Source organism: Sapajus apella, unplaced genomic scaffold, assembly GCF_009761245.1.
Source record: "Sapajus apella isolate SASKATOON/1434 unplaced genomic scaffold, GSC_monkey_1.0 scaffold97, whole genome shotgun sequence".
NCBI lineage: Eukaryota > Metazoa > Chordata > Mammalia > Primates > Cebidae > Sapajus > Sapajus apella.
In genome coordinates this window covers 2995153-3022655 of record NW_022437037.1, presented here as the reverse complement: position 1 = coordinate 3022655, position 27503 = coordinate 2995153, and the positions used below count along the sequence as shown (strand labels likewise).

General features: G+C 50.2%; 2 protein-coding genes across 4 annotated transcripts in view; one reads left to right on the top strand and one right to left on the bottom strand.

Annotated features, from left to right (window-relative positions):
* Positions 1-3895: 3895 nt before the first annotated feature.
* SWI5 (SWI5 homologous recombination repair protein) lies at positions 3896-14830 on the bottom strand. The gene is given in 6 exon segments (XM_032257423.1): positions 3896-4209; positions 7252-7346; positions 8348-8469; positions 14179-14227; positions 14543-14633; positions 14636-14830. Coding segments are annotated over 6 exon segments (603 nt in total). The 5' UTR covers positions 14817-14830; the 3' UTR covers positions 3896-4144.
* Positions 14831-14895: 65 nt separating this feature from the next.
* Positions 14896-27503, top strand: part of GOLGA2 (golgin A2) — a 21238-nt gene continuing 8630 nt past the window's right edge. Inside the window, exons 1-12 of one of the 3 annotated variants that reach the window (XM_032257406.1) lie at positions 14896-15037; positions 16667-16789; positions 17773-17853; positions 22248-22352; positions 22607-22650; positions 22770-22833; positions 23250-23309; positions 23493-23573; positions 24439-24477; positions 24753-24803; positions 24892-24985; positions 25082-25188. In XM_032257406.1, the coding sequence (XP_032113297.1) occupies positions 14954-15037; positions 16667-16789; positions 17773-17853; positions 22248-22352; positions 22607-22650; positions 22770-22833; positions 23250-23309; positions 23493-23573; positions 24439-24477; positions 24753-24803; positions 24892-24985; positions 25082-25188 (933 nt within the window). In that variant the 5' untranslated portion in view covers positions 14896-14953. The remainder of the gene's footprint in view (positions 15038-16666; positions 16790-17772; positions 17854-22247; positions 22353-22606; positions 22651-22769; positions 22834-23249; positions 23310-23492; positions 23574-24438; positions 24478-24752; positions 24804-24891; positions 24986-25081; positions 25189-27503) is intronic. The other 2 variants (XM_032257407.1, XM_032257408.1) reach the window with 2 other exon arrangements.

Genomic DNA, 27503 nt, shown 5'->3' with positions numbered 1-27503 from the left:
AAAAAAAAAAAAAAAAAAAAAAAAAAAAAAAAAAAAAAAAAAAAAGAGGCTTCACTGGGGAGGCAGGCAGCACACCGTGGCTACTCAGCCAGGTTCTGGAGTCAGATAGCTTCGCTGTTGCATATGAGTTGGTCATTGTGGCCATCAGTCTTTTATCTGGCAAAACCTTTGGCTCATAACTGGTTTGGGTATGTGATTGTCACCTTTCACCTCATTCTCAGGCCCATCCACATGACATGGAACCTGGAGCTTTCCTCCCAATTTCATCAGGGTTGGGGGCCCCAACATCCCCTAGTGCCAACCATAGAGGGCTCTGGGCCCTTGGCCTGGGTTTTCTCCCCTCCCTGTCTCTGCAGGTGGCCCCTCCTTTTTTTGACAGGGTCTCACTCTGTCGCCTATGCTGGAGTGCAATGTGTGATCATGGTTCACTGCAGCCTCAACCTCCTGAGCTTGATCAATCCTCCCACTTTAACCTCCTGAGTAGCTGGGTGACACCACGCTTGGCTAGTTTTAAAATTTTTTGTGGAGGCGAGGTCTGACTATGTTGCAAAGCTAGTCTCAAACTCCTGGGCTCAATCCGTTGTCCTGCTTTGGTCTCTCAAAGGGCTAGGATTATAGGCATGAGCCACCATACCCTGCCCAGCTGATGTGGCCCCTTCTGAGCAAAACTGGAGTGGGGCACTATTTGGTGACACTGCTCTGTGACACTTTTTTTTTTTTTTTTTCCAAGATGGGGTTTCACCATGTTGGTCAGGCTGGTCTTGAACTCCCGACCTCAGGTGATTCACCCGCCTTGGCCTCCAAAGTGCTTGGATTACAGGCGTGAGCCACCACACCCAGCCTGTGACACATTTCTGGGTCAGGCCACCCAGAAATGACCCCTTTTAGTCCCCAGGAACAATAGTGCAGGCTGTACTGCGTTAGTATTTTGAACTCGGTAGGTGCCGGATGATAAATATTTTCAAGTAGGGTTTACACCGGATATGATCAAAGAAACCATGTATGTGTACACACCAGCAGAGTAACCTCTGTCACCTGTTTTCCAGCACATGGGGGCACACCCTGAGGAATCCATATCTCGCAACCAGTTGCTCCTTACTGCCCCTGGTCGCTTCAGACTCCTGAGAGGGGTGCTGCCAGAGAACCCCTTCTATGTGTTCTGAGGATTCAGCCTTCTTGAATCCAGCCTGGCAGGCCTTCCCAACAAGGCCCTCCCAGGGCTTACTTCCCAGGGCAGTTGGGTGCATCTCTGAGTGGACACTGCCCCCTCGAGGTCATGCCCACTATGACACCTGGGAGAGCGGAGCTTACACAATTAAAAACAGACCCTGGTGATGCTTTCCTTCTAAGTGCCCTCTCTGGGTGCCTCAAGATAGAACCAAAATGCAGAGCTGAGTTACAACTGTGTTTGAGGGAAGCTTTCATCTTGCACTGAGAATCCAAGCCAACAAAGCCTGCAAATCACCATCCCTGATCACCTTTCAACCAGACTGAATCCCTTGTATCCTGCACCCACTAAGTTCTGTCTGGAATACTCTCTCATATTCTTTTTTTTTTTTTTTTGAGATGGAGTTTTACTGGAGGCTGGAGTTCAGTGGTGTGATCTTGGCTTACTGCAACCTCCGCCTCCTGAGTTCAAGTGATTCTCTTGCCTCAGCCTCCTGAGAAGCTTGGATTACAGATGCATGCCACCATGCCAGGCTAATTTTTATATTTTTAGTAGAGATGGGGTTTTGCCATATTGGTCGGGATGGTCTTGAACTCCTGACCTCAGGTGATTCACCTGCTTCAGCCTCCAAAAGTGCTGGGATTACAGGTGCCCAGCCCTCTCCCACATCCTTATCTGGCTACCTCCTACTGGACAGACATTAATGTCTCTTCCCCTGGGAAGTTTCCCAGTATCCCACATTGGTTAGATGCAGCTTTAACGTGCTTTCATAACCCCATGGCAGCGTTTTATCCAACTGTATTGTCATGGCTTCTTGGGTCTCTGACCTCCCACTGGCAGGCAAGTGGTGTGTGGTAGGGACCCAGAGACTGGAGCTCCCCAGCACCTGGCCCTGACAAATTTTTTGTGTAGGAAGAGGGAAGACCAGCCAGCTCTCCACATAGAGAAAATGGTGTAACATGAGAAAACCTCAAGGAAAGGCTCACCTCTCCTGAGGCTCCCACCCACTCAGAGCCTGGCTGCTTCCTTCTCCTCCTTTCCCACCATAAAACTGGGTAGCCAGCCAGGTGAGGTGGCTCACACCTGTAATCCCAGCACTTTGGGAGGCTGATGTGGGCAGAACTTGAGGTCAGGAGTTTGAGACCAGCCTGGTTAACATAGTGAAAACCCTGTCTCTACTAAAAATGCAAAAATTAGCCAGGTGTGGGGGCAGGCGCCTATAATCCCAGCTACTGGGGAGGCAGAGGCAGGAGAATCACTTGAACCCAAAAGGTGGAGGTTGTGGTGAGCTGAGGTCACACCACTGCACTCCAGCCTGTGGCAGCAGAGACTCTGTCTTAAACACACACACACACACACACCCATATGGCCCAGAACATTGGCAGTTCTCTGCCTCACCTTCCCAAGTAGCTGGGATTACAGGCATGTGCCTCCCTGCCTGCCTAATTTTTGTATTTTTAGTAGAGATGGGTTTTGCCATGTTGGCCAGGTTGGTCTTGAATTCCTGGCCTCATGTGATCTGCCTGCCTTGGCCTCCCAAAGTAATGGGATTACAGGCATGAGGCACTGTGCCTGGACCCTAAAACTTATTTTCATTTATTTATTTAGGGACAGAGTCTCTCTGTTGCCCAGGCTGGAGTGCAATGGCACGATCTCAGCTCACTGCAACCTCTGCCTTCCGGGTTCAAGTGATTCTCCTGCCTCAGCCTCCTGAGTAGCTGGGATTACAGGCACCTGCCACCACCCCTGGCTAATTTGTGTGTGTGTGTGTATCTTTAGTAGAGAGGGGGTTTCACAATGTTGGACAGGCTGGTCTCAAACTGCTGACCTTGTGATCAGGAGTTTGGCAGGCAGGGAGGCACATGCCTGCCTCAGCCTCCCAAAGTACTGGGATTACTGGCATGAGCCACCATGCCCGGCCCCTAAAATTTGTTTTTAACAAGAAAAACAATTTACCACTGGGAACACAACATAATTTTTAATTTTTTTATAGAAAGGGAGTCTTTCAGCCAGGCACAGTGGCTCATGCCTGTAATCCCAGCACTTTGGGAGGCTGAAGTGGGTGGATCACGAGGTCAAGAGATTGAGACCATCCTGGCTAACACGGTGAAACCCCGTCTCTACTAAAAATACAAAAAATTAGATGGGTGTGGTGGCACATGCCTGTAGTCCCAGCTACTCAGGAGGCTGAGGCAGAAGAATAGCTTGAACTTTGGAGGTGGAGGTTGCAGTGAGCCAAGATCGCGCCATTGCACTCCAGCCTGGGTAATAAGAGTGAAACTCTGTCTCAAAAAAAAAAAAAAAAAAAAAAAAAAAAAAAGACTGGTCTTGAATTCCTGGTCTCAAGAGATCCTTCTGACTTAGCCTCCCAAAGTGCTGGGATTACAGGCATGAGCCACCACACCTGGCCCACTCTAAACTCTTGCCTGCTTCTCCCCAACCCAGAAAGGCAGTATTGCAAAGTACAGGCTTGAGTCTGACCTAGGTTCAAATCCCTGTTCTGCCACGTGCTGGCTGTGTGACTTTGGGCAGGTCACTTTGCCTCCTCTTTGAGCCTCAACATCTTCATCTGTAAGATGGGGATAAGAATGCTAATTCCTCACAGGATGATTTTCAGCATCAGAGATAATGGATAGTAAGCACTTAGCACAATGCCTGGCTCATATAAGGCCGTTATAATCCAAGGCAGGCTCTCTTTACCCCAGGTACCATTGGGGGCTATTGGAGTAGAGGGAATCAGTATCCGTTTATTGACAAATAAAATACATGTACCCCTATACAAGTATCACTGCGACATTTCAGGAAACTTGGAGCTGGGAACGCCCCTTCCTCCCGGCCTTCCTCTCCTCTAGGCTCCTCCCGATTCATCTTGGGCTCTCTAGAAAAGTGCTTCTGGCATTTTCTCACTGGAAACTCTGTAGGTGTGCTGGTTGGGCTCTCAGGGTTTATCATGGTCACACTGTCCCTGGGTGCTGCTCAGTCATTCATGTCCAGACCAAACTCTGGATACAACTCTTTGGTGGTGACACCTCGGATCACAGCTGAAAGGAAGGAAGGAAGGCTAAATGTCCAGTGGGGAGGTGGGAGGGAGTACAGCCAATGCCCCGAGCCAGTGTCACTGCTCTGACCCACCAGGACCACCTCTGGCTACAAGCTGGTGCCCACATTTGTGCCTCGTCTAACTGGCTGAGGTAAGCCCCCTGCTACTCCTTCCAGGCTGCCCCCCCGTGGGCCATGCCACGCTAATAACTCCCACCGGAGCTCCTCCATGTGCCAGCCACTGTGTTCAACACTGGACCTACGAGGACTCCTTGGACCCTCACCCCATTTTGAAGAGGAATGAAATAGAGCTCCCTCGATTCCATTCTCCGCACAGAGCTGCTGGATTCATCTGCTTCAAATGTAAGCTGACTGTATGCTGTGCGTGCTGGACATATCAGACTCCACCGCATGGCCCACGGGCTAGATTGAGTTTGCCCCTCTGGAGCCCCCATGATGCTATTCTGCCTCCATTCTCCACAAAGACTGGTCCTTTCTCCTGGGGAAGGGTTCTCCTCAGAGCTCTCCCCTGACTACCTTATCTTACCCCTAGCGCCCTGCTGTTCATACCTCAATATTCTCCCCATCTCTGCCCTTTGTCACTTTCGCAGCACCTAACACATTTGGTCATTAACCTGCTGAGTCCACTTACTTCCTGGGTATTCCTCCACTCCCAACAGGAAAACAAACCACATGAGAGCAGAGACCTTCAAGTGTCTGGTTCACTAAATAGAAAAAATTAGCTGGGTGTGGTGGCGGACTCCTGTAATCTCAGCTACTCGGGAGGCTGAGGCAGGGGAATTGCTTAAACTCAGGAGGCAGGAGGCGGAGATTGCAGTGAGCCAATATCACACCCCTGCACTCCAGCCTGGGCAACAAGAGCAAAACTTTGTCTCAAAAAAAAAAAATGTGTCCAGTTCATCAAAGTGTCCCCAGTACTCTGTAGAGTGCCAGGCATAGTGTAGCTGCTCAGTAAATGTTCACTGAATAAACAAAAAGGAGGTCAGGCATGGTGGCTCACGCCTGTAATCTTAGCACTTTGGGAGGCCAAGATAGGTGGATCACTTGAGGTCAAGAGTTCAAGACCAGCCTGGCCAACATGGTGAAACCCCTTCTCCACTAAAAAAACAAAAGTTAGCTGGGCGTGGTGGTGGGCGCCTGCAGTCCCAGCTACTCGGGAGGCTGAGGCACTAGAATCGCTTGAACCTGGGAGGCGGAGGTTGCAGGGAGCCGAGATCATGCCACTGCACTCCAGCCTGGCTGTCAGAGTGAGACCTAGTCTAAAATAAAAAAGGGATAGGCCACACTGGGCGCGGTGGCTCACGCCTGTAATCCCAGCACTTTGGGAGGCCGAGGCGGGTGGATCACGAGGTCAAGAGATCGAGACCATCCTGGTCAACACGGTGAAACCCCGTCTCTACTAAAACTACAAAAAATTAGCTGGGCATGGTGGTGCATGCCTGTAATCCCAGCTACTCAGGAGGCTGAGGCAGGAGAATTGCCTGAACCCAGGAGGTGGAGGTTGCGGTGAGCCGAGATTGCGCCTTTGCACTCCAGCCTGGGTAACAAGAGCAAAACTCCGTGTCAAAAAAAAAAAAAAAAAAAAAAAAGGGATAGGCCACCTGCTTCACATCATATGACCTGGAAGTGACAGGCCTCATGCTGAGTCTCACTACTAAGAGCTTATGTTGTTTTTTTGAGATGGAGTTTTGCTCTTGTTGCCCAGGCTGGAGTACAGTGGATCCATCTCCATTTACTACAACCACTGCCTCCAGGGTTCAAACAATTCTCCTGCCTCAGCCTCCCGAGTAGCTGGGATTACAGGCATGTGCCACTATACCTAATTTTATATGTTTAGTAGAGACAAAGTTTCTCTATGTTGGTCAGGCTGGTCTCGAACTCCCAAACTCAGGTAATCCACTGGCCTCAGCCTCCCAAAATGCTGGGATTATAGGCGTGAGCCACCCCGCCCAGCTGAGCTTCTGGTCTTAAACACTAGCTTACACTCCCCTCACATCCCCTTCTTCTTGGGCCCTGATCACCCTGCTCTTCTCATTCATCTATAGTTCCCGCCTCCGGTTTCTTCCTTCTCCTCCTCTGGGGCCCATTCTCCAGTAAAACACAGGGAAGCAGGCCAGGCGCTGTGGCTCATGCCTGTAATCCCAGCACTTTAGGAGGCCAAGGCGGGTGGATCACCTGAGTTCGGGAGTTCAAGACTAGCCTGACCAACATGGGGAGATCCCGTCTCTACTAAAACTACAAAATTAGCTGGGCATGGTGGCACATGCCTGTAATCCCAGCTATTCTGGAGGCTGAGGAAGGAGTATTGCTTGAACCCGGGAAGCGGAGGTTGCAATGAGCTCAGATGGCGCCATTGTACTCCAGCCTGGGCAACAAGAGTGAGACTCTGTCTCAAATTTAAAAAATAAATAAATAAAGAAACACAGCCCAGCTCTGAGCACTACCCCAGTGGTTACTAGCTGCTGAACATCAAAGTGCCTACCACTCCGAGCCAGGGGATGGAACTGAAGGGTATGTAGGGGGCCACCTGCAAATTTCCTCACCTTCAAGGTAGGCTCTCCTAGCCACTGTGACACACAGGTATTGGTGTCTCTGCTAAAGCCCTCTAGATAGTAAGATTTTGTTCAAGAAGGAACAAAATACTCCTTTAAGTCACAAAGGGTCACCGTTGCACTTGCTGCCTCTTTAGCAAGCCAGCCACTTGAGGCATGGTTGGTATCTTGATCACTCTAAGTAGGCCCCAGAAGACTGGGGAGACCTTGAATCCTCAGTCTGGCAGATGGGCAAGCCCCTCTCAAACCTGCCTGCAGCTCCAAAACAGGCTCTGTACTTGAGGAACAAACCTAGGTGGCCAGGGAGGCCAGAGGCTGGTAAAGAGAGGGGCTGGGGCAGCCCAGGAGCAGGCCAACTGAGGAAGGCAAGACAGCTGGCAAGTTAGGAGGCCCAGGAGCAAAACCCAACACCTCTAGGCGAGAAGACATCCTATGATGCCTGCTGGTGGCTCTGGAGTCCCAGCTACTCACCTAGTTTGCCCATCAGCATCTGCCCCACATCCTTGATGTCATTGTACTCGTGAAGCTGGGTAATGTGGTCCTCCAGTTCATCCACACTGTAGCCTCTGGGATGAGCGATGGAGGGAAGGGGAAAGACAGCCCAGTTAAGAAAGCAGATGATGACCCCAGGCTCAGGCAGTAATAAGGCATCTTGAAGGGCCTGCTCGGTGCTAGGTACTGGGGATATGGTGACAGCAAGACAGGCCCTGCCCTCATGAAGCTTACAGCAGGGCAGGGGATCTCCCCAGGTCCTCACTCCTGGCAAACACCCCCTGTGTTCTTAGGGCAGGGTCTCCAGCCACAGTGGTACTATGTGACCCTGGCCACAGCTGAGGGACTTGCAGATGGGCACGTAATCCAAACAGCCAGGTGGATTCCCTCAAGTGTGAAGTGCACACACTCTGCCATGTGGCTGGAGCAAGGGGCATGGGGAACTCCAGGACGTGTTCAAGAGCCAGCTTCCCCTACACACTGAAAACTCCACCTGCAGAGAGAGAATGGAGTCTGTGCAGAGGGAAACAGAGGCGGAGAACATAGCTCCAGAGACTTAGAGAGCAACAGCTTTCATTCCAGACAGCTATCCAGGTCCTAGTTCAGGACCTCAGCAGCCAGAGCATCTCCCTACCTGAGAGGCTGCTGAAATACCCTGAATCCAGAAGCACAGTTCTATTTCTATGCTAAGCCAGTGCGACTGGGTTTCAGTTACTGGGCAGTTAGAGAGCTAAAATTTATCTTTTTTTTTTGAGACAGATTCTCACTCTGACACCCAGGCTGGAGTGCAGTAGCATGATCTCGGTTCACTACAACCTCCATCTCCCAGGTATAAGTGATTCTCCTGCCTTAGCCTCCTGAGTAGCTGGGACTACAGGTGCATGCCACCACACCTGGCTATTTTTTTGTATTTTTAGTAGAGATAGTTTTGCCATGTTGGCCAGGATGGTCTCAAACTCCTGACCTCAAGTAATCTGCCTGCCTTGGCCTCCCAAAGTGCTGGGATTATATGCATGAGCCACTGTGCGCAGCCAAAAGTTATCTTAACCATGCTGGGGAACCGAATGAGACTTACTCAGATATGAACTGGGAGATCTCCTTGTCCAGCATGTCCCTCTTCTCCTTCAGTTTCTGAATGTCAAGGTGCAGAGATTCCTCACTGGTCTGATCAGCCTGGCCAGATTTGGGCAATGGCCTCTGAGAGGCAGAAAAAGTCATCAGCCAGACTGACCAGTGATCCACAATTCAGAGCCTACATGTCCCCCAGTAGTCGCTCCCTGCTTCTTCTTGCTAATAGGCACCCCAGCCCCCTGAATAAGACTACATGTCCAGGCTTTCCTTGGAATTAGGTGTGGCTCTATGACTAAGTTCCAGCAAGTGGAACTTAATCATCTGGGATTTTTTTTTTTTTTTTTTTTTTTTTAGACAGAGTCTCTCTGTCACCCAGGCTAGAGTGCAGTGGCACGATCTCAGCTCACTGCAACCTTCACCTCCTGGATTTAGGTGATTCTTCTGCCTCAGACCCCCAAGTAGCTGGGACTATAGGCGTGCGCCACCACACCCAGCTAATTTTTGTATTTTTAGTAGAGACGGGGTTTTACCATGTTGGCCAGGATGGTCTCGATCTCTTGACCTTATGATCTGCCCCCTCGGCCTCCCAAAGTGCTGGCATTACAGGCATAAGCCACCGCTCCTGGCCTGATGTTTGTATTTTTAGTAGAGACAGGGTTTCACCATGTTGGCCAGGCTGGTCTCAAACTCTTGACCTCAAGTGATCTGCCCGCCTCAGCCTCCCAAAGTGTGGGATTACAGGCGTAAGCCCCCGTGCCCAGCTGTCACTGGGTTTATAATCTCATTGGATAAAACCCTTCCTTGGAGTTATGTTTCATCTTTGCCCTTTCTGCCTATAGAAGCTGTGAAGGCCAGTGCCTAGTACACAGCCAATCTTCAGGAAACATATGTTGAATGAGCTGTCTACACATGATACAAGAAGACACCAAAGACACTCTTCCTGGTTTTAGGTTAGTGGCTTGTAACCAGTCACTCAGCAGAATGAGTGAGCACTCTCTGCTAGGAACTGACAAAGGGTCCAGGAGAGCAGCAATGAATGACACATCAAGTCCAGCCCACTGCTCTCATAGAATGCATAGCCTAGCCCCAAAGAGAAAGCACCCAACAATTAAGTTCTTCCTCCAGGTGCTTCCACTTAAAGCTCTACTTATGTATGGCCACATCAGAAAGGCCCTCTCCGACAGCCCTGTCTACGATGGTCATGTCTCAATCAATCATTTCCTTTCTCTTGATTTATATATATAATTATAATAATTATTATTTTTTGAGACAGAGTCTTGCTCTGTTGCCCAAGCTGGAGTGCAGTGGCGCAATCTCGGCTCACTGCAATCTGTGCCTCCCAGATTCAAGTTATTCTCCTGCCAGGCATGTGTCATCACACCCGGCTAATTTTTTTATTTTTAGTAGAGATGGGGTTTCGCCATGTTGGCCAGGCTGGTCTCGAACACCTGACCTCAGGTGATCCACTCGCCTTGGCCTCCCAAAGTGCTGGGATTACAGGTGTGAGCCACCATGCCTGGCATATATATATTTCACCACAACCTCCGTCTCCCAGGTTCAAGCAATTCTCCTGCCTCAGCCTCCCAAGTAGCTGGGATTACAGGCACGCACTGTCATGCCTGGCCCATTTTTGTATTTTTAGTAGAGACAGGGTTTCACCATGCTGGTCGGGCTGATCTTGAACCGTTGATCTCGTGATCTGCTTGCCTCGGCCTTCCAAAGTGCTGGGGATTATAGGCGTGAGCCACCGCGCCTTTTTAAAATATTTTTTTAATTTAATCTTTCTTTTAAGATAGGGTTTGTCTCACTCTATCATCCATGCTGGAGTGCAGTAGCAAAATCACACCTCACTGTAGCCTCAACCTTCTGGGCTTAAGCAATCCTCCCACCTCAGCCTCCTGGGTAGCTGTTAGGACAGGCATGTTCCATAACACTCAGCTAACTTTTTTTTTTAAAAATTTTTAAGTTTTTGTAGAGATGGGGTCTTGCTGTGTCACCCAGTTTGGTCTTGAACGCTGGGCTGGAGCAATCCTCAAACCTTGGCCCCCCAAAATGTTAGGATTGCAAGCATGAGCCACCACACTTCGCCTCCTGATGTTTTATAGAATTTTTCATCACACGTCAAGTTATGCATTTCATTATTTTCATTGTCTTATGTTGCTTTACATCACTGAAGTGTAATGTCCATGCACGAAGAGACTTTTGTTCACTGCTGATTGCAGCGTCTACAACAGTACATGGCACACAGTAGGCACTCAATATTTATTAATGAATGAATGAATAACCAATAAATGAATTATAAATCTAAAAAAGGCTTTGAAGTACAGTGTGCTATGGGAGGGTCTAACAAGGCAACTGGACTGAGCCAGGAGTGGGGATAAGGCTTCTCCAAGGAAGCTGAATTTTAAGGGATGAGCAGGCTTTAGCTTGGCAGAAAGGTGGAAGAAAGTATTGCAGGCAGAGGGGACGAACAGTTGGCCGTCCATATCAGTGGGTTTCACACTGAAAATATCTGATTGAGAAAAAAGCATGGTTTAGTTTGTATTGAACATGTACAGACTTTTTGTCTTGTACCACTCCATGGGGGTCCTGGCAGCAATCTCCGTGGATACCCAGGGATGAATGTGTGCTCGAATGCTGGAAGGCAGGAGAGAGCACATGTGTTGGGGGAAATGAGAGTGGTTTCCATGTATGTTAATGGGTGAGTGAGGGGACAGTGGTGTGAGAAAGAACAAATGCAACCATGCATGATGCTATTAGAAAGGAGGAGAGGCGGCCGGGCACAGTGGCTGATGCCTGTAATCTCAGCACTTTGGGAAGCCGAGACAGGTGGATCATGAGGTCGGGAGTTTGAGATCAGCCTGGCCAATATGGTGAAACCCCGTCTCTACTAAAAATACAAAAATTAGCTGGGCATGGTGGCACACACCTATAATTTCAGCTACTCAGGAGGCTAAGGCAGGAGAATCGCTTAAACCTGGGAGGCGGAGGTTGCAGTGAGCTGAGATCACGCCATTGCACTTCAGTCTGGGTAACAGAGTGAGACTCTCTCAAAAAACAAAAACAGAAACAAAAAAACAAAACAAAAAAAAAAGGAGGAGAGGCAGAGCCCACTTCAAGAGCCTGGAGTTCCTTTGATGATGCAAGGGCAGGTGGAGGAGTTGGTTTGTGGTCCTGGTTAGGAGGCTGAGTGTGATTTCAGACTTGGCAAGCAGGAAGGCAAAGATTATGCAGGCAGCTCTGGGTGTCCCAAGAAAGGTCAGGACTGGAGAGAGACAGGAGAGTTGTGGTCACTGGGGTGGGCTGAGGGCATGGAAGTGAGACCTTGGAGTGGGTGTGCAGAAAGAGAACAGCAAGAGGAGGGCGGAGTGACTCGGAAATGCCCACATTTACCTCAGGAGTGGCAGGGAGCAGAGGAGCCAGCCAAGTGTGCACAGAAAAAGAGGGAGGAGGTCAGGAGGATGCTCCTGCAAAGAGGCCCAAAGAGCAGCAAGCACAGGGTACCGGTTAAGAATTCAGTTCAAGGCCAGATGTGGTGGCTCACACCTGTAATCCCAGCAATTTGGGAGACCAAGGCAGGTGATCACCCGAGGCCAGGAGTTCAAGACCAGCCTGGCCAACATGGAAAAACCCTGTCTCTACTAAAAAAACAAAAATTAGTGGGCCATGGTGGCAGGCGACTGTAATTCCAGCTACTATGGAGGCTGAGGCAGAAGAATCACTTGAACATGGGAGGCGGAGATTGCAGTGAGCTGAGATCATGCCATTGCACTCTAACCTGGGAGACAGAGTGATACTGTGTCTCAAAAAACAAAACAAAACAAAAAGAACTCAGTTCAAAGTCCCCAGCTCTGCCATGTCCTGGCTATATTCATCTCTCTGGAACTCATGGGCCTTATCTCAACATGGGGACAGTAAACCATCTTGCCTCAAAGGTTGCTGGAAGGAACTGGAAAGATGATGTATGTAAAGTAAGCTGATGGGGACAGTGCTCAACAGAGCCTCTTTTTTTGAGACAAGGTCTTGCTGTGTCACCCAGGCTGGAATGCAGTGTGATCTCGGCTCACTGCAACCTCTGCCCCCCAGGTTCAAGTGATTCTCCTGCCTCAGCCTCACGAGTAGGTGGAATTACAGGTGCCTGCCACCACACCTGGCTAGTTTTTGTATTTTTAGTAGAGATGTCATTTCAACATGTTGGCCAGGCTGGTCTCGAACTCCTGACCTCAGCTGATCCGCTCGCCTTGGCCTCCCATAGTGCTGGGATTATAGGCATGAGCCACCATGCCTGGCCAAGCCTTGTTTTTAAAAATGGAAGGAGTGGAAGTTGGGCATGGTGGCTCCTGCCTGTAATCCCAGCACTTTGGGAGGCTGAGGCAGGCGGGTTGCTTTGAGCTCAGGAGTTTGAGACAAGCCTGGGCAACATGGCGAAAATCTGTCTCTACTGAAAATACAAAAAAATTAGCCAGGCATCATGGCACACGCCTGTGGTCCCAGCTATTCAGTAGGCTGAGGTGGGAGGATGGGTTGGGCTTGGGAGGCAGAGGTTACAGTGAGCCCAGATTGCACCATTGCAAGCCAGCCTGGGCAACAGAGTGAAACCCTGTCCCAATAAAACAAAAAAGAAAAGGGAAGGAATGAATTAGCATGAATGAGCAGGGCATCATCTGTAGTTAGTTACCCCATGGTCAAAAACAGTGGAAACCAACTCACTCACAAGAGTTCAATCAGCCAAATGCTTTTGGCAAACTGTGGCTGCCACATTGTCATCGTCATCTGGGCTCACTGTGACTTGCCCTTCAGACCTTGCCTCTGACCCTGCCATCTCTGGAGAGCCCTCTTTGCAAGTCCAACCCTGGGGTCCCCCTCTCAGAACCCATGTGCATACTTGTACTGGAACTGTTTTTTGGCCTGTGGCTCCTGGAGGGCAGGGGGCTCTCTGGCACACACCTGCATTGCACAGTTGCTAAATCAATGAACAAACAAATACCAAGTCTTTCCTGATCTAACTTCTTTTTTTTTAGAGACATAGTCTAGCTCTGTTGCCCAGGCTGGAGTGCAGTGGGGCAATCTTGGCTCACTACAACCTCCACCTCCCTGGATGAAGTGATTCTCCTGCCTCAGCCTCCTGAGTAGCTGGGATTACAGGCATGCACCACCGCGCTTGCCTGATTTTTTTTTTTTGTATTTTTAGTAGAGACAGGGTTTCACCATGTTGGCCAGGCTGGTCTTGAACTCCTGACCTCAAATGATCCACCCACCTCAGCCTCCCAAAGTGCTGGGATTACAGGTGTGAGCCACTTCTCCTGGTCCTCATGATCTAACTTGAGAGTGGTGGTAGTGGTAGTGGCAACTCCAACTGGGGGATGAGAGGAGGGGGAGGCTGCGTTTTTGGGGGTGGCTTGCCAGAGAAGAGGAGAGACTATTAGCAACTAAAGGAGTGACCAGGGTGAACACCAAGCATTTTCCTGACTGGGGACCTGTGGGTTTGTTTAAAGGCAGGGCTGGGTGAGGGGTGAAACCAGCGAGCAGGAGAGATGGCTGGTGCTTGACTGGAGTGAAAGTCATCTGAGGAGGCAGGAGACAGGAAGGGGAGGGAGAAGAGTTAGACTAGGACAGGACCGGATAGCACTTCTTTGAAGACTGGCAGGGGGGAGGAAAGGAAGGGGAGGGATTGACAAAAGACCTGGAGGTTCTCAGTCGGCTGGGAGAAGAAATGGAAGAGGGCCAAGTGGGGATCAGCTGCTGTTGAGATGGGGAGGAGGGCTGGGAGCGGCAAGGACTCACACGTAGGGAGTGGCGGGGATGGGAAGGTGGGTGTGGGTAAGTCATACTCACAGGGGATCGGAAGGCCCCGCGGCAACTTCGGGTAAGTCCTGATTCAGTCCTGCAGAGGAATCCGAGGGGAAAGCCTCATTGAACCCACAGCCCGCTCTGATAGGACAGGGATACCGTGGGGATGCGGGAGGAGAAGCGGCTGAGAAGTAGGAGGGGCTGGGAAGTAGGAGCGCCCGGAACTGAAAAGGGGACACATACGCTTCCAGGATCAGGGTAGAGACCCTCTAGGAAGGGGAAGTTCCGAGAGGGGGGTTGTCTGGAGATACTGGATGGGAGTCTTTGGAAGTGATTTCTGGAAAGGGAAAGTCTGGGACAGGGCTGTGAGGAGTCAGGTAAGAAACTGTGGAGTCCATTTCTTGCCCACCTCCTGAGCCCTGGGGTCCGAGGCCCCCGGATCGGGGGGTTGAGTGGCGCAAGAGGGTCCAGGGCGGGAGTCGGAGAATAGCCTCTCAGGTTCTGAGCCCGAGCGTGAACGGTCGCACAGAAAGGTGCGCGCGCACCCAACGATAACCAGCCCCGCTCTTCACCCGGGATGGGCGGGGACAGCGGTTGCGTGCGCAGCTTTTGTTGTGACGCCACAGGTCCCTCTGGCCACGCCGCCGCTTGGCCACGCCTCCTTTCCGCCTCATCTTTCTCATTGACCAATGGGCTTGGATCGTTGAGGCCACGCCCCTATTCTGCCCTCTAATAGCTCCCTGGTCACGCCTCCTCTGGCTCGGTCGCACTGCTGCGCGGTGGCTGACTGACTTACGCAGTGGTTGCCGGGATTGCGCTGATGTGGCCCCAACCCCGCCTCCCTCCCCGCCCCGCGATGTCGGAAGAAACCCGACAGAGCAAATTGGCCGCAGCGAAGAAAAAGGTAAAGCGCGCCGGGTCGCGGCTCCCCGACCCAGCCCCAGCCCCCCTCCTATGGCAGGACCGCGGCCAGAGTTCGTGCCACTCCTGAGGCACACCGGGCTGGGCCCCCCAGCGCCTCTGGGCTGCCCCCACCAAAGTCTTGTCAGCCAGCCCCGCCCCCTCAACCGCCCAGCCCCCGCCCTCGCCAGTCGCCCCCGGGTGACTTTGGGCTGGTGACTCCCGGGGCTCCCCGCTCCAGACTCGGCCCTCACGTCCTGCCGCCCCAGGTCCAACCTCCCTGGGCTCTTTGGGCTGGTGTCTCCAAGGACCTCGGTCCCCAGCAGCTCAGCCAGTGACTTTGGGCCCTAGACTCCAGGAGCTCCCCGCTCCAGACTCGGCCCTCACCTTCTGCCGCCCCAAACCGGCCCTCCCTGGGCTCTTTGGGCTCGAGTCTCCAAGGACCTGGGTCCTGGCCCTGTGCTCCCCTCCCCCATCGCAGAGCGGCGACTCGGACGACACGCCGATGTCCCCCCCCAACCCCCGGGAAGAGTGGAATGTAGTGACGTCACAACCCCCCCCAACCGTAATTAGTGCTCTATACCAGCCTTTGATCTTAGGACCCAGCCCCATAAGTGTTCTTATCCCGTTTCTGGTTCCTCTGGTCACAGCATAAATTTCCAGCTGGAAGGGGAATGGGGACTATGGGACCTAGGAGGGAGAGGTTTCAGGCTGCCTTACTCCCTTAACACAGACGTTCACAGTGTGAAAAGCCTGCACTTCCCCTGTGAGTTCAAAACGTTGGCAGTATCTCTGGGTGGCAATGTGAGAATGGGTTTGGTTTGGTTTTCTCCCAGGCTTCTACTCTCCAGAGAGACTTTAACGTTTTTCTCTGACTTCTCCACCTCATATTCGAATTCTCCATGGTTCTGGGACCAGAGTGCCCTTTAATCAGTGGTGTTTGGAATGAGATCTCCTTATCTTCTGTGGAACAGGTCTTGGGAAACTGAACTCGACAGCTTGAATCTTTCTCATACCATCTCAACCTGGGGGTACTTGGAGCGCAGTGGATAAATATGCATCTTTCTGAAGCATCGGTTTCCCTTGATTCTCTTGAGAGAGAAAAACATTAATGTACTTAGCGATAACAGTCACATAAATGTGTGAGAATACACCATACTTCTCTCTGAAATGAGGCTTGGGTTGTCCTCTTTCTGTTAAATTCCTAGATTTAACAGAAAGGCTGCCTTCTGCCATGAGGATACATTGATGTAAAAGTTTGAGAGATATTCGTGCATTTCTTACACTAACAAACGTGTGAGGATGTATGATTCTAAACCACACAATGTATAGTTCCTGCCTGCTTAATTTTTACTTTTCTACCTCTGCCTCTGGATTTGGCCCCTGGTAGCTGCTGATTTGTGGCAAAACCCCTGAGCTCGGAGTCAGAAGACTGAGTTTTTCAATTATTGCCTTTTTTTAAGCCATGGTAACAGTCCCTGTCAGTCACTAAGTGATTGTGATAAGACCTTGTACAGTTGTTGGTGGCATTAAATCAGCTGGTCTATAAGACTATTTTGGAAAAATTGCAAAGTAGGATGTAACTGTAGGGGCTTGTAGTTCTCATGAGTATTGCTGTTCTTCTTTTCCACAGCTGAGAGAATATCAGCAGAGGAATAGCCCTGGTGTTCCTGCAGGAGCAAAAAAGAAGAAGAAAATTAAAAATGGCAGTAGCCCTGAGACAACCAATTCTGGTGATTGCCACTCATCTGAGGATGTGAGTCTTGGCTGGCCAGGCTCCTGGGGACAGGGGGCCCAAGGGGCAGTAGAGGGTAATTGTGATGACTGTGGAAGAACTGTCTGGTACTGGTTAAGAGTTCTGGGTTTATATCATACCTGTCCATCTGCTAGGGATATGATTTTAGTGCAAATTGTTGGAGATTTTTGGGCCTCTCTTTTCACATCTGTAAAGTATTGTTTTATTTACACTTGTGAAGTTTAAATGAGATTTGTTATTGTTGTTGTGTTTATGTTAATCCCTAGTGCAGGGCCTGCTGTAAACACTTAGGACACCCAGGAAATGGTAGTTGCTGTTTCATTTTCCTCATCCCCAGTCTCAAGGGGAAGCCAGGGCAACGAGAACAGCCACTTGGCATCAGGCTATCCCTTTAGGAGTCACTGAAAGGGCCCCAGGGTGTGGTGAGGAGAGCCCCAGGTGCTAGAATTAGGAGAAGATCTAACTTTTGAGTTCATCTTTGTCACCAGCTTGCTGGATGACTACAGAAAAACCACTTCTTTCCCTGGGCCTGCGTTTCTTCCTCATAAGATGACATTGGATAAGATCAGTATCTTTCAGGCTTGTTTTTTAGCTGGAACCCCCTTTGTTCAAGTGAACCCTTACTCAGAAGTCTGGTTTTTAAAATTAAGGTCGAGGTCTGTAGCTCTACCAGATTCATCCCCCACATCGTGGGCCTGAAGGGTCCAATGAGCATATTGAGAGCTGCCCTGGTTAGGCGACTCCACCTTGTATGACTGCATCACTCAGGGGACTTTTCCATCTATTTGTTTCTGCCCCTGGCAGGGCAGCAGGTGGCCATTTGGAAGGATGGCACAGGCCATGGTATTGATCTCCTCCACTCTTCTTCAGCATTTCGTTTCCCTGAACCCACGTCTTCCTCCTTCCTTGACTTTCTTGCCTCTCTGTAAGCCATTTCTGTCTTTCTCCCCCTGCCCTTGTTTTTCCCTTTTTGCCTCCTGTAGATTCAGGACATTCTGAAGGTGCTGGTGTCCGACCTTAACCGCTCCAATGGGGTAGCGCTCCCCCCATTGGACAAGTGGAAGGTGAGGCAGTGCCGAGACCCCTCTCTGGCTTGCTCTCTCCAGCTGTGCATGCCCCTGAGGCTTCTCTGGTTTGGGGGATACTTTGCCTCTGGCTTATTTTATGTTGCTGCCATTAACCTTCAGCCTGTTTATGTCCGCTTCTTCACTTGCTTGATTGATTGGGTTTTTATCCTTCCCCTAAATCTTGTATCATCTTGGAGAAGGTGAGACATACCTTACAGTTTAAAAGTTTAAAGATAATTTGGGAATAACATTCAGAACAGGCATGTAGGATTTTGGGCTTTTGTTTTTCCTTTCCTTTTTTTTTAAAAAGAGACAGGGTTTCCTGTGGGCCAGGATGGTCTCACTCTCTTGACCTCATGATCCGCCCGCCTCGGCCTCCCAAAGTGCTGGGATTAAGGCGTGAGCCACTGCGCCCGGCTCCTTTTCTTTTTTTTTAGAGACCGAGTCTCGCTCTGTCGGCCAGGCTGGAGTGCCGTGGCATGATCTTGGCTCACTGCAACCTCTGCCTCCTGGGTTCAAGCAATTCTCCTGCCTCAGCCTCCTGAGTAGCTAGGATTACAGGCGCCCGGCACTGTGCCCGGCTCATTTTTTGTATTTTTAGTAGAGACGGGGTTTTGCCATGTTGGCTAGGCTGGTCTTGAACTCCTGAGCTCAAGTGATCCACCTGCCTCAGCTTCCCAAAGTGCTGGGATTACAGGCATGAGTCACTGCCCCCGACCTCAGATTTGGGCTTTTGAATGCCCAGTGTGGGTACTCTCAGACTAGGAGAGATGAAAAAAAAAAACCTCAACCAACCTTTAGGATTTCCCCTAAAGGCGAAGATCAGTAGACCACATAGAAGTTAGTGATTTTTTTTTTTTTTGATTAATTCACTTTGATTTAAGAGTAGGGAACAAAGGGTTAAGAGAAAATAAGTTCGCATTATAGTTGGAATGATTGAAGCTATCTTTTCAGAGGAACTAACTGTAAAAGATGTGAGGTTCCCCAGACAGATGAGTGACCAAGATGTTCTGCCTCTAATCTCTCTTAAAATCAAATGAACATTTAAGCACATTCATTGGGCTTTGACAACAAAGGCACTTTGCTAAATAAACAGTGGAGAAAATAGATGAACAAGGTAGGCTGCACACTGAGGGAGGCAGACTCCTCTGAAGGAGGCAAGAAAGAATTTTGGAAAATTCCAAATGCTCAGCTTGGGGGGAGGTTGGTTCCGAATGGACTCCAGGCTGGAGGAAGTGGCATTTGAGGCTGGCTTGAAGATTAAAGGTGGGTAACATTCATCCATATGGGGAGTGGGGGAGGCAGGGGGAGTGGTGAGGTCATGGCCAGTGCTATAAACTCACAGAGCACCTTTCAGGAACACAGGGAGCCTGGTGTGGGGATACACAGGGCTAGGAGACAATCTCCTCTGGCTGTGATTTGCCATTTCCTCCATATCTAACTTGTCTCCGGGACTCCTGGCAAGCCAGAGGAGCAGGGCACGAATAGAGCCTGATCCTGTTGAAGGGGGGTATGGAGAGAGGGACTGAGATAGAGCACCCTTGGTGGCTGGTTAGAGAGTTGTTCAGTCATCACACTTGTTACCCTCCAGTCGGTCAGGTCTGTCCAGGTGCTGTGACTCACCTTGCTGGCTTAGAGGAGACACTGGGGAATACAGGCCTTGATGAGTCCTGCAGTCATGTATTTGGCTTTTGCTCTGCCAATGGTCCAGTCGATTAGGGGTCTGCAGCCTGTTTACTAATGCTCTGAGATTCTGTGCCAGCCCAGGTCCCTCCATTCTGAAAACAAAGGCCTAGATCCTCATATTTCCTTCTTGCTTTTGTTTTTGTTTTTGAGAAAGAGTCTCCCTGTTTCTCCTGGAGTGCAGTAGCGCAATCTTGGCTCACTGCAACCTCCCCCTCCCAGGTTCAAGTGATTTTCATGCCTCAGCTTCCCAAGTACCTGGGATTGTAGATGTGTACCATCATGCCTGGCTAGTTTGTTTGTTTGTTTGTTTGTTTGCTTTGTATTTTTAGTAGAGACAGTGTTTTGCCCTGTTACTCAGGGTGATCTCGAACTCCTGGCCTCAAGTGATCTGCCTGCCTTAGCCTCTCAAAGTCCTGGGATTCCATGCGTAAGCCACTGTGCCCAGCCCCTTGCTCTTTTTATACCTTTTCTATATCCGTAACTGTTTCTTTTTAATTTCTCATTTTTATTACTAAGTTTTCTACTCCATGAGTGCAGGCCTGTGATTGTAGAATCCTGGGTAGGGATGATAACATTTCCAGAAGTAGGGAATAATGGAGAGAAAAAAATATCTTAATAGGATGGGACATTTGAGGAGAGTAGGCTTTTTTAAAAACTCCATTCTTCAGAAAATTCCAGGTTCATCTCCTGGCTGGCTCGCAAAAAAAAAAAAAAATCTCCATTCTTGGCTACAAGATTTAAAATTATGAAATAACTTGGTCTCTCACAAAATAATCATGCTAAATGCAATCATAAAAATGCTTTTTCAGCTGAGCTGGTAGCTCACGCCTGTAATTCCAGCACTTTGGGAGACTGAGGAGGGTGGATCACCTGAGGTCAGGAGTTCAAGAGCAGCTTGGCCAACATGGTGAAACCCCATCTCTACTACAAATACAAAAATTAGCCGAGCATGGTGTTGTGTGCCTGTAATCCCAGCTGCTTGGGAGGCTGGAGCAGGAGAATCTCGAACCCAGGTGGCGGAGGTTGCAGTGAGGGGAGATCTCGCCACTACACTCCAGCCTGGGCGACAGAGCAAGACTCCATCTCAAACAAAAAGAAAAAAGAAAACTTCCCCTCCTCTGAACATTGTTGTGTCTAATCCTAGAGATCAGCGGGAACCCAAGATGCCAGGAGGGACCTAAAGCCTACACGGCTAGGAATGCCAGCCTTCCTGAAAGGCTCATGCCTGGCCAGTGCTGAACCCCTGCTCTGACCTATTAGATTCAGTTCTAGACATTGTCAAGGCAATACCAGATTACATGGTCACAGTAAATTTGCAAAGATGCAAAGACAGCTTGGCTTATCTTCAATTCTGCCAGCCTCTGCAGCACTTGCTCTGAGGAAGAAAGCAGATTTGGGTTTTCCGACATTGGGGCTGAAGGGTCCAGTGAGCAGGCAGTCCTTTCCCTAGAGAGAGGTATAGCCACTTCCCCCAGAACCAGCTTCCCTGGCCAGGCCTTGGCTTCCTGTTGTTTCTCTCTTGTCAAGCTTAGCTGGTCAGCAGCTTTTTCCATTGTTTGCCCATCTGGCCTGTCGGATATTAGAAGATCTCTAGAGCCAGAGGCTTGGGCCAAGAGTAAAGCCAGAGCCTGGAGAGAGGCTGGGTGGGGCTCTGGACAAGCAGGTAGGTCCATTTGGGGTCAAAGGAGAGGCTCCACATGACTCCAAGTCCTGAATCCTAGAATTGTCCCCAGGTACTATTCCCAGGAAAGAGGCCCCACAACTTACAAGTTGCCAAGAGCCATAGGGCAGATGTCTTACCTCTGTTTTCTTGGGTGGTTTCTTGGTTGGGTAGATGTTTTTGCAGGTAAGAGGTTGTGGTAGGGATGGTGGCCATGGTTTATTCTCTTTTTACCTCCAGAGAGTGGGGATAGGCTTGTATTCTAATAGGGACACTTTTTTTTCCTGAAAAGCCTGAATCAGAAACACAGCCAATAGGCCAGGTGCAGTGGCTCATATTTGTAACCCCAACACTTTGGGACAGCAAGGTGGGAGGATCACTTGAGCCCAGGACTTTGAGACCAGCCTGGGCCAGATGGCGAGACTGTGTCTCTATAAATATTAGCTGAGCATGGTGGTGCGCCTGTAGTCTCAGCTATTAGGGAGGCTGAGGTGGGAGGATTGCTTGAGCCCAGGAGGTGGAAGCTGCAGTGAGCTATGATTGTGCCACCACAGGGGAGAAGGGAAGGGAGGCAAGGAGGAGAGAGGCAGATAGCTACATTGGGCATTGCCCAGACAACTACTTCCTCATCACCATCCTCTGCCCAGCAGGAGCCCAGTTAGTGTCACTCTGCAGCACAGACTGGCCTTCTGGTAGAACACTGCCTTTCTTCTCCCTGACTTTGGCACACCTTCCTCTCACCTGCTGTGGCTGTCAAAGGTCAGAGCCTGCTGCTGTCTTTTGCTGAGCTCCAGGGAGAGTGAGGTCCTTGTGTTTGTGAAGGGGGCTGTGCAGCCCCTGCTTTGAGCTTTGACCATTTGAAATGCTGCCTAGCAGCCCAAGGCCTGGGCAACCATATGCACACCCCCGAGTGGCTCTTAGCATGCGTGACTGTCACTCTGACTGCAGCAACACCCATCCTACCTGTTCCACACCCTGTGTTCATGGCACTGAGGCACCTTCTCTCCCACATGGCCCCCTAACCACCTGCTCTGTTCTATGACAGACACCCAAGGACAATGCTGCTTCTCTACAACCATCTGATGACACCGTGTTACCTGGCAGTGTCCCTTCCCCTGGTGCCAGTCTCACTAGCATGGTGGTACCTCAGGTTCGTGCCTCCTTCCCCTCTGCCCCCTGCCCTCCTGTACCTACTATGGATTCTCTTCTCTCACAGGTAGCTTGTTCCCTAGGGCCAACGGCTCTTCCTAGGGACCGGGCTGGGGGAAGGCTCAGACTAGGCTTTTCTTTGAGGTGTGGGGAGATGGAAGATTGTTGGAATGAGTTTGGGAGCTTGACTCACTCCATCCTGCGTGATTCTTACCAGAAATTGAATGACCATCTCATCTGTTTCTTCCCACACAGAACCATGATGCTGACAATGTCCCTAATCTCATGGATGAAACCAAGTGAGTGTCTCCTGTTGGGGCAGCAGTCTCTAGGTGGAGAGAGTCAGGGAGGCCACTGCCCATGACCTTCTTTCCCATTGAACTACCTGCACCCCTGACCCCTGTGTCTCCATCCCTAGGACTTTCTCATCAACCGAGAGCCTGCGACAACTCTCCCAGCAGCTCAACGGTCTTGTTTGTGAGGTACCTCAGAAATTGAGGCCCAGAGTGGGGTGTAGGGGGGAGGAAAGTATGACAGAAAGAAACTGAGGCAGGGATTCATGAGAAAGGGAAGATCCTGAGACCAGCTGATTTTCTGGGAAATGTTGAGGGAGTCACCTCTTCCCTGAGCCTTTGAAGCTGTACACATGAAGGGGTTGGAGTCTATGACTGGTTGCATCATTTTATCCTGCTGCAGCACTGGATGAGAGCTGCTCGGGAGGGAAGGATGGTGGGGAAATAAGAACCATGAGAGAAGTAGGCACAAAAGGGTTTACGGGACAAAGGGTCCAAGTTAGGCAGAAAAGAAAATGTTGCTAGATGAGGAGGAAGAAAGGAAGCCAGAGGGCTTAGACACTGGGAGGACAGAACATCTCCATGTGCATTCTAATCTCTTACAGTCTACAACATGTGTCAATGGCGAGGGCCCAGCATCATCTGCTAACCTGAAAGACCTGGAGGTAAGAGGCCCTGGGCCATGGCTCAGTGACCCTCCAGGCCAGCCCTCCAACCTCCTCCCACAGCGAGGGCTGGGTGCCCCTCTGCCAGCTGAGACAGCCCACACACCCCCCAACCCTAATGATTGCTCTCTCTACCTCTCCCCCCAATCCTCCTCCAACTCCTCCTCTCTGCATGCGCCTCAGAGCCGGTACCAACAGCTAGCGGTAGCCCTGGACTCCAGCTATGTAACAAACAAACAACTCAATGTCACGATAGAGAAATTGGTAAGAGTCCAGTGGGGTCCCCTGATTCCACGCTGCCAATCCTGGGCTCCAGTTTCCCATTGGGGCCCTGAAGAAAGGGGCAGGGGGCCCCTGGTGCCAAGGGCGAATGGGGAGCTGGGGGGCCCAGGCCTCAGCTGGAGGGACCCCAGAGCACGGAGCATGCAGCATGGCTCTTCTGTTGCTGCCCTCTTTGCCTACTCTCTCTTCTCTAGACACCCCTGCTCAAGTCCTTGCCACACACACCCTGGGGTTGTTGCCTCTCGAGGAGGTGCTAGCCTGACTGGTTGTCAGGAGCCCTATATTTCCGTCTTGACTCAGTCCTTAATTTGCTGTTTGATTCTGGACAAGCCACTTCTCCTCCTTGGGCTTGCATTTCCTGAGGAGGTAGACTTAGAGAGTATCAAAGGTCTCTTAGCTCTGAGAGTCCAAGATTTAAAGGCCCACTAGAATGTAAATATCAGGGCCAAGGGCTCCTATCTGTCTTTTTCTGTCTTATATCCCTGCTATTAAGAACTGTACCTGGCCCGTATATGCTCAGGAAATGTTTGTTGAATGAATGCACCTTTCTAAATCACAAGCTGGCAGAAGGGTGGGCTTTTTTCACACTTCATCTCTCGAGGTTTATGTTTCTATCCTTTCAAGAGAATCAGATCCAGACCCAGTTCTGTGGCTGTGGGCAAAAACCAACAAAGACCCAAATCCCTTTTCCTTGGGAGCCTGAGGAGAGTTTATCAGCTCGTGTTCCCATTGGGTCTGAGAACTTTGCCTTTAAAATCCATTCCTGGCCCCTGCCTACCCCTTCCTGGTCTGGAGAATAGAGTTGAGGGGGCCACCCTCAGTCACCTTCCTTTGACTCTCCCCACAGAAACAACAGAACCAAGAAATTACGGATCAGTTGGAAGAAGTAACGTGATTTCTTTGTTTGCTCACAACATGACTGCTGGGTTTGGGGGGCATTCAAATGTAGAGGCCTCAGTCTCATCTCACCCACTCCAAGCCTGGGGAAGAAGGCTCACCCCTCCCTCCCCCCCAGATTTCACCCCATCCCCACAGGGTCCCTGATAACTTGGTTCCATGGGTGGGCCTGTCCTGGGGCATTGGTGGCATTCTGGGGGCATGTCCCTTGCTGTGCCATCTCTGCCTTCCCTTAGTAAGAGCTCTGTATTCCTCTTCCTGTAGGAAAAGAAAGAATGTCACCAAAAGCAGGGAGCCCTAAGGGAGCAGTTACAGGTGAGTGGAGGGTGTGGAGTTCCCTCCTGTTCTCTGGAGAATGTTTCTTTCCTTCTTTTTCAGCACTTTCTTGACTTTTCTCCCAAAGGTTCACATTCAGACCATAGGAATCCTCGTATCAGAGAAAGCTGAGTTACAGACAGCCCTGGCTCATACTCAGCATGCTGCCAGGCAGAAAGAAGGTGGGAATCTGAGCACCCTATCATCCTTCAGCCTGGCACTTTGACAGGCCTTTAGGGGGAGTCCTTTGGGCCCCATCTCAACCTCTCTCATTCCAGGAGAGTCCGAAGATCTGGCCAGCCGCCTGCAGTATTCCCGGCGGCGTGTGGGAGAGTTGGAGCGGGCTCTTTCTGCTGTCTCCACACAGCAAAAGAAGGCAGACAGGGTAAGTCCAACTGCCTGCCCTGTCCCCTGGCAGGCTGGCTTCCCAGATGGAGCAGTGAGCCTTAAGGTCCCTTTTGCAGGGTGGAGTGTCCTGCCTAGAAGGCAGTATGGGCCATTTCTCACTCCTTTTGTGTGTGGTTGTTAGAGGCAGCCTGGGGCTGAGTCAGCTGCTGTGGGTGAGTTGGGAAGCACTGTGGGGAGCAAACACTGAACACAGAGCTCGGAGGCCAAGTGCCTGCCCTTCCCTTTTCTGGTTGTGGCCTTGGCCAAGTCATAGGTAGGGGATATGATACTTGTACTGTGAAGATACAGAAGAGTATCTCTAGTGTGTGACCATTTGTGTAGAGAGAGGGAACATGTGTGTGTGTATATGTATGTGTGTGTGTGTGTGCGTGCGCATGCAAGGATTCATAAAAAACTCAGGAGAGAAGAACAGCATGGCTGGGAGATATTCCCCTTCCGTACCTTCTGAGTTTTGGACTATGCAAATGTATCATCCTTTCTTTTTCTTTTTTATTTTGAGACAAGAGTCTTGCTCTGTTGTCCAGGCTGGAGTGCAGTGGTGCAATCTTGGCTCACTGCAACCTCCGCCTCCTGGCTTCAAGCGATTCTCTGGCCTCAGCCTCCCAAGTAGCTGGGACTACAGGCACATGCCACCATGCCCAGCTAATTTTTTTTTTTTTTTTTTTTTTTAGTAGGGACAAGGTTTCACCCTGTTAGCCAGGATGGTCTCTTGACCTCGTGATACGCCCATCTAGGCCTCCCAAAGTGCTGGGATTATAGGCATGAGCTACCACGCCCGACCTGTATCATCCTTTCAAAAAGTGAACAAAAGATTAATTATCCCCTTCCTATCTGTGGCCCCTCCCCCAGAGAACAAATGGATTTAGAGAATCAGATATACCTGGGTGTTCAAATCCCAGCAAACCCCAGCTCTGTCTAAGTGATCTTAGGCAAGCACTTAACATCTAATACTAACATGTTTTTGTGTGTTTGTTTTGAGGCAGAGTTTCACTCTTGTTGCCTAGGCTGGAGTGCAATAGCATGATCTTGGCTCACTGCAACCTCCGCCTCCCTGATTCAAGTGATTCTCCTGCCTTAGCCTCTTGAGTAGCTGGGATTACAGATGCCTGTCACCACGCCTGGCAAATTTTTTTAGCCGGGCGTGGTGGCAGGCATCTGTAATCCGAGATGGAGTTTTGCCATATTAGCCAGGTGTGGTGGCGCATGCCTATGATCCCAGCTACTGACCTCAGGTGATTTACCCACCTCGGCCTCCCAAAGTGTTGCGATTACAGGCAGCCACCCCATGTGTTTCATCTACACAATGGAGGTAATAATAGTAACTGTCTCATGTGGTGGTTATGAGGATTACATGGGATTGTTAGCATGGTACCTGGTGAAGCACTCAATAAAGGCTCAAACAGTGGTAGCAATAATGGTAATAACAGCAATGTTATCTGATCTCTCTGGGCCTCTGTTAGCCAACTATAAACTTGATCTTGGCTAGGTGTGGTGGCTCACACCTGTAATCCCAGCACTTTGGGAGGCCGAGGTGGGCGGATCACCTGAGATCAGGAGTTCAAGACCAGCCTGACCAACATAGTGAAACTCCATCTCTACTAAAAATACAAAAAATTAGCTAGGCGTGGTGGCATGCCCCAGTAATCTCACCTGCTTGGGAGGCTGAGGCAGGAGAATTGCTTGAACCCAGGGGGCAGAAGTTGCAGTGAGCTGAGACTGTACCACTGCCTTCCAGCATTGGCAACAGAGTGAGACTACATCTCAAAAACAAATAAATAAATAAAAAATAAAAATAAAAAACTAGTCAGGTGTGACGCATGCCTGTAATCCCAGCTACTCGTGAGGCTGAAGCAGGAGAATCGCTTGAACCAGGAGCTGGAGGTTCTAGTGAGCCGAGGTGGCACTGCAGCACTCCAGCCTGGGTGACAGAGGGAGACTCCGTCTCAAATAAATAAATACATATGATTCTGTCTCAAATACATAAATAAATACGTGTACATACATACCTACATACATACATACATAAATTCGCTCTCTTTCCCTGTCCCTTCCACCCTTACTAAGTTCTTTTAAAAACAAATGAGGCCGGGCGCGGTGGCTCAAGCCTGTAATCCCAGCACTTTGGGAGGCCGAGGCGGGTGGATCACGAGGTCAAGTGATTGAGACCATCCTGGTCAACATGGTGAAACCCCGTCTCTACTAAAAATACAAAAAATTAGCTGGGCATGGTGGTGCGTGCCTGTAATCCCAGCTACTCAGGAGGCTGAGGCAGGAGAATTGCCTGAACCCAGG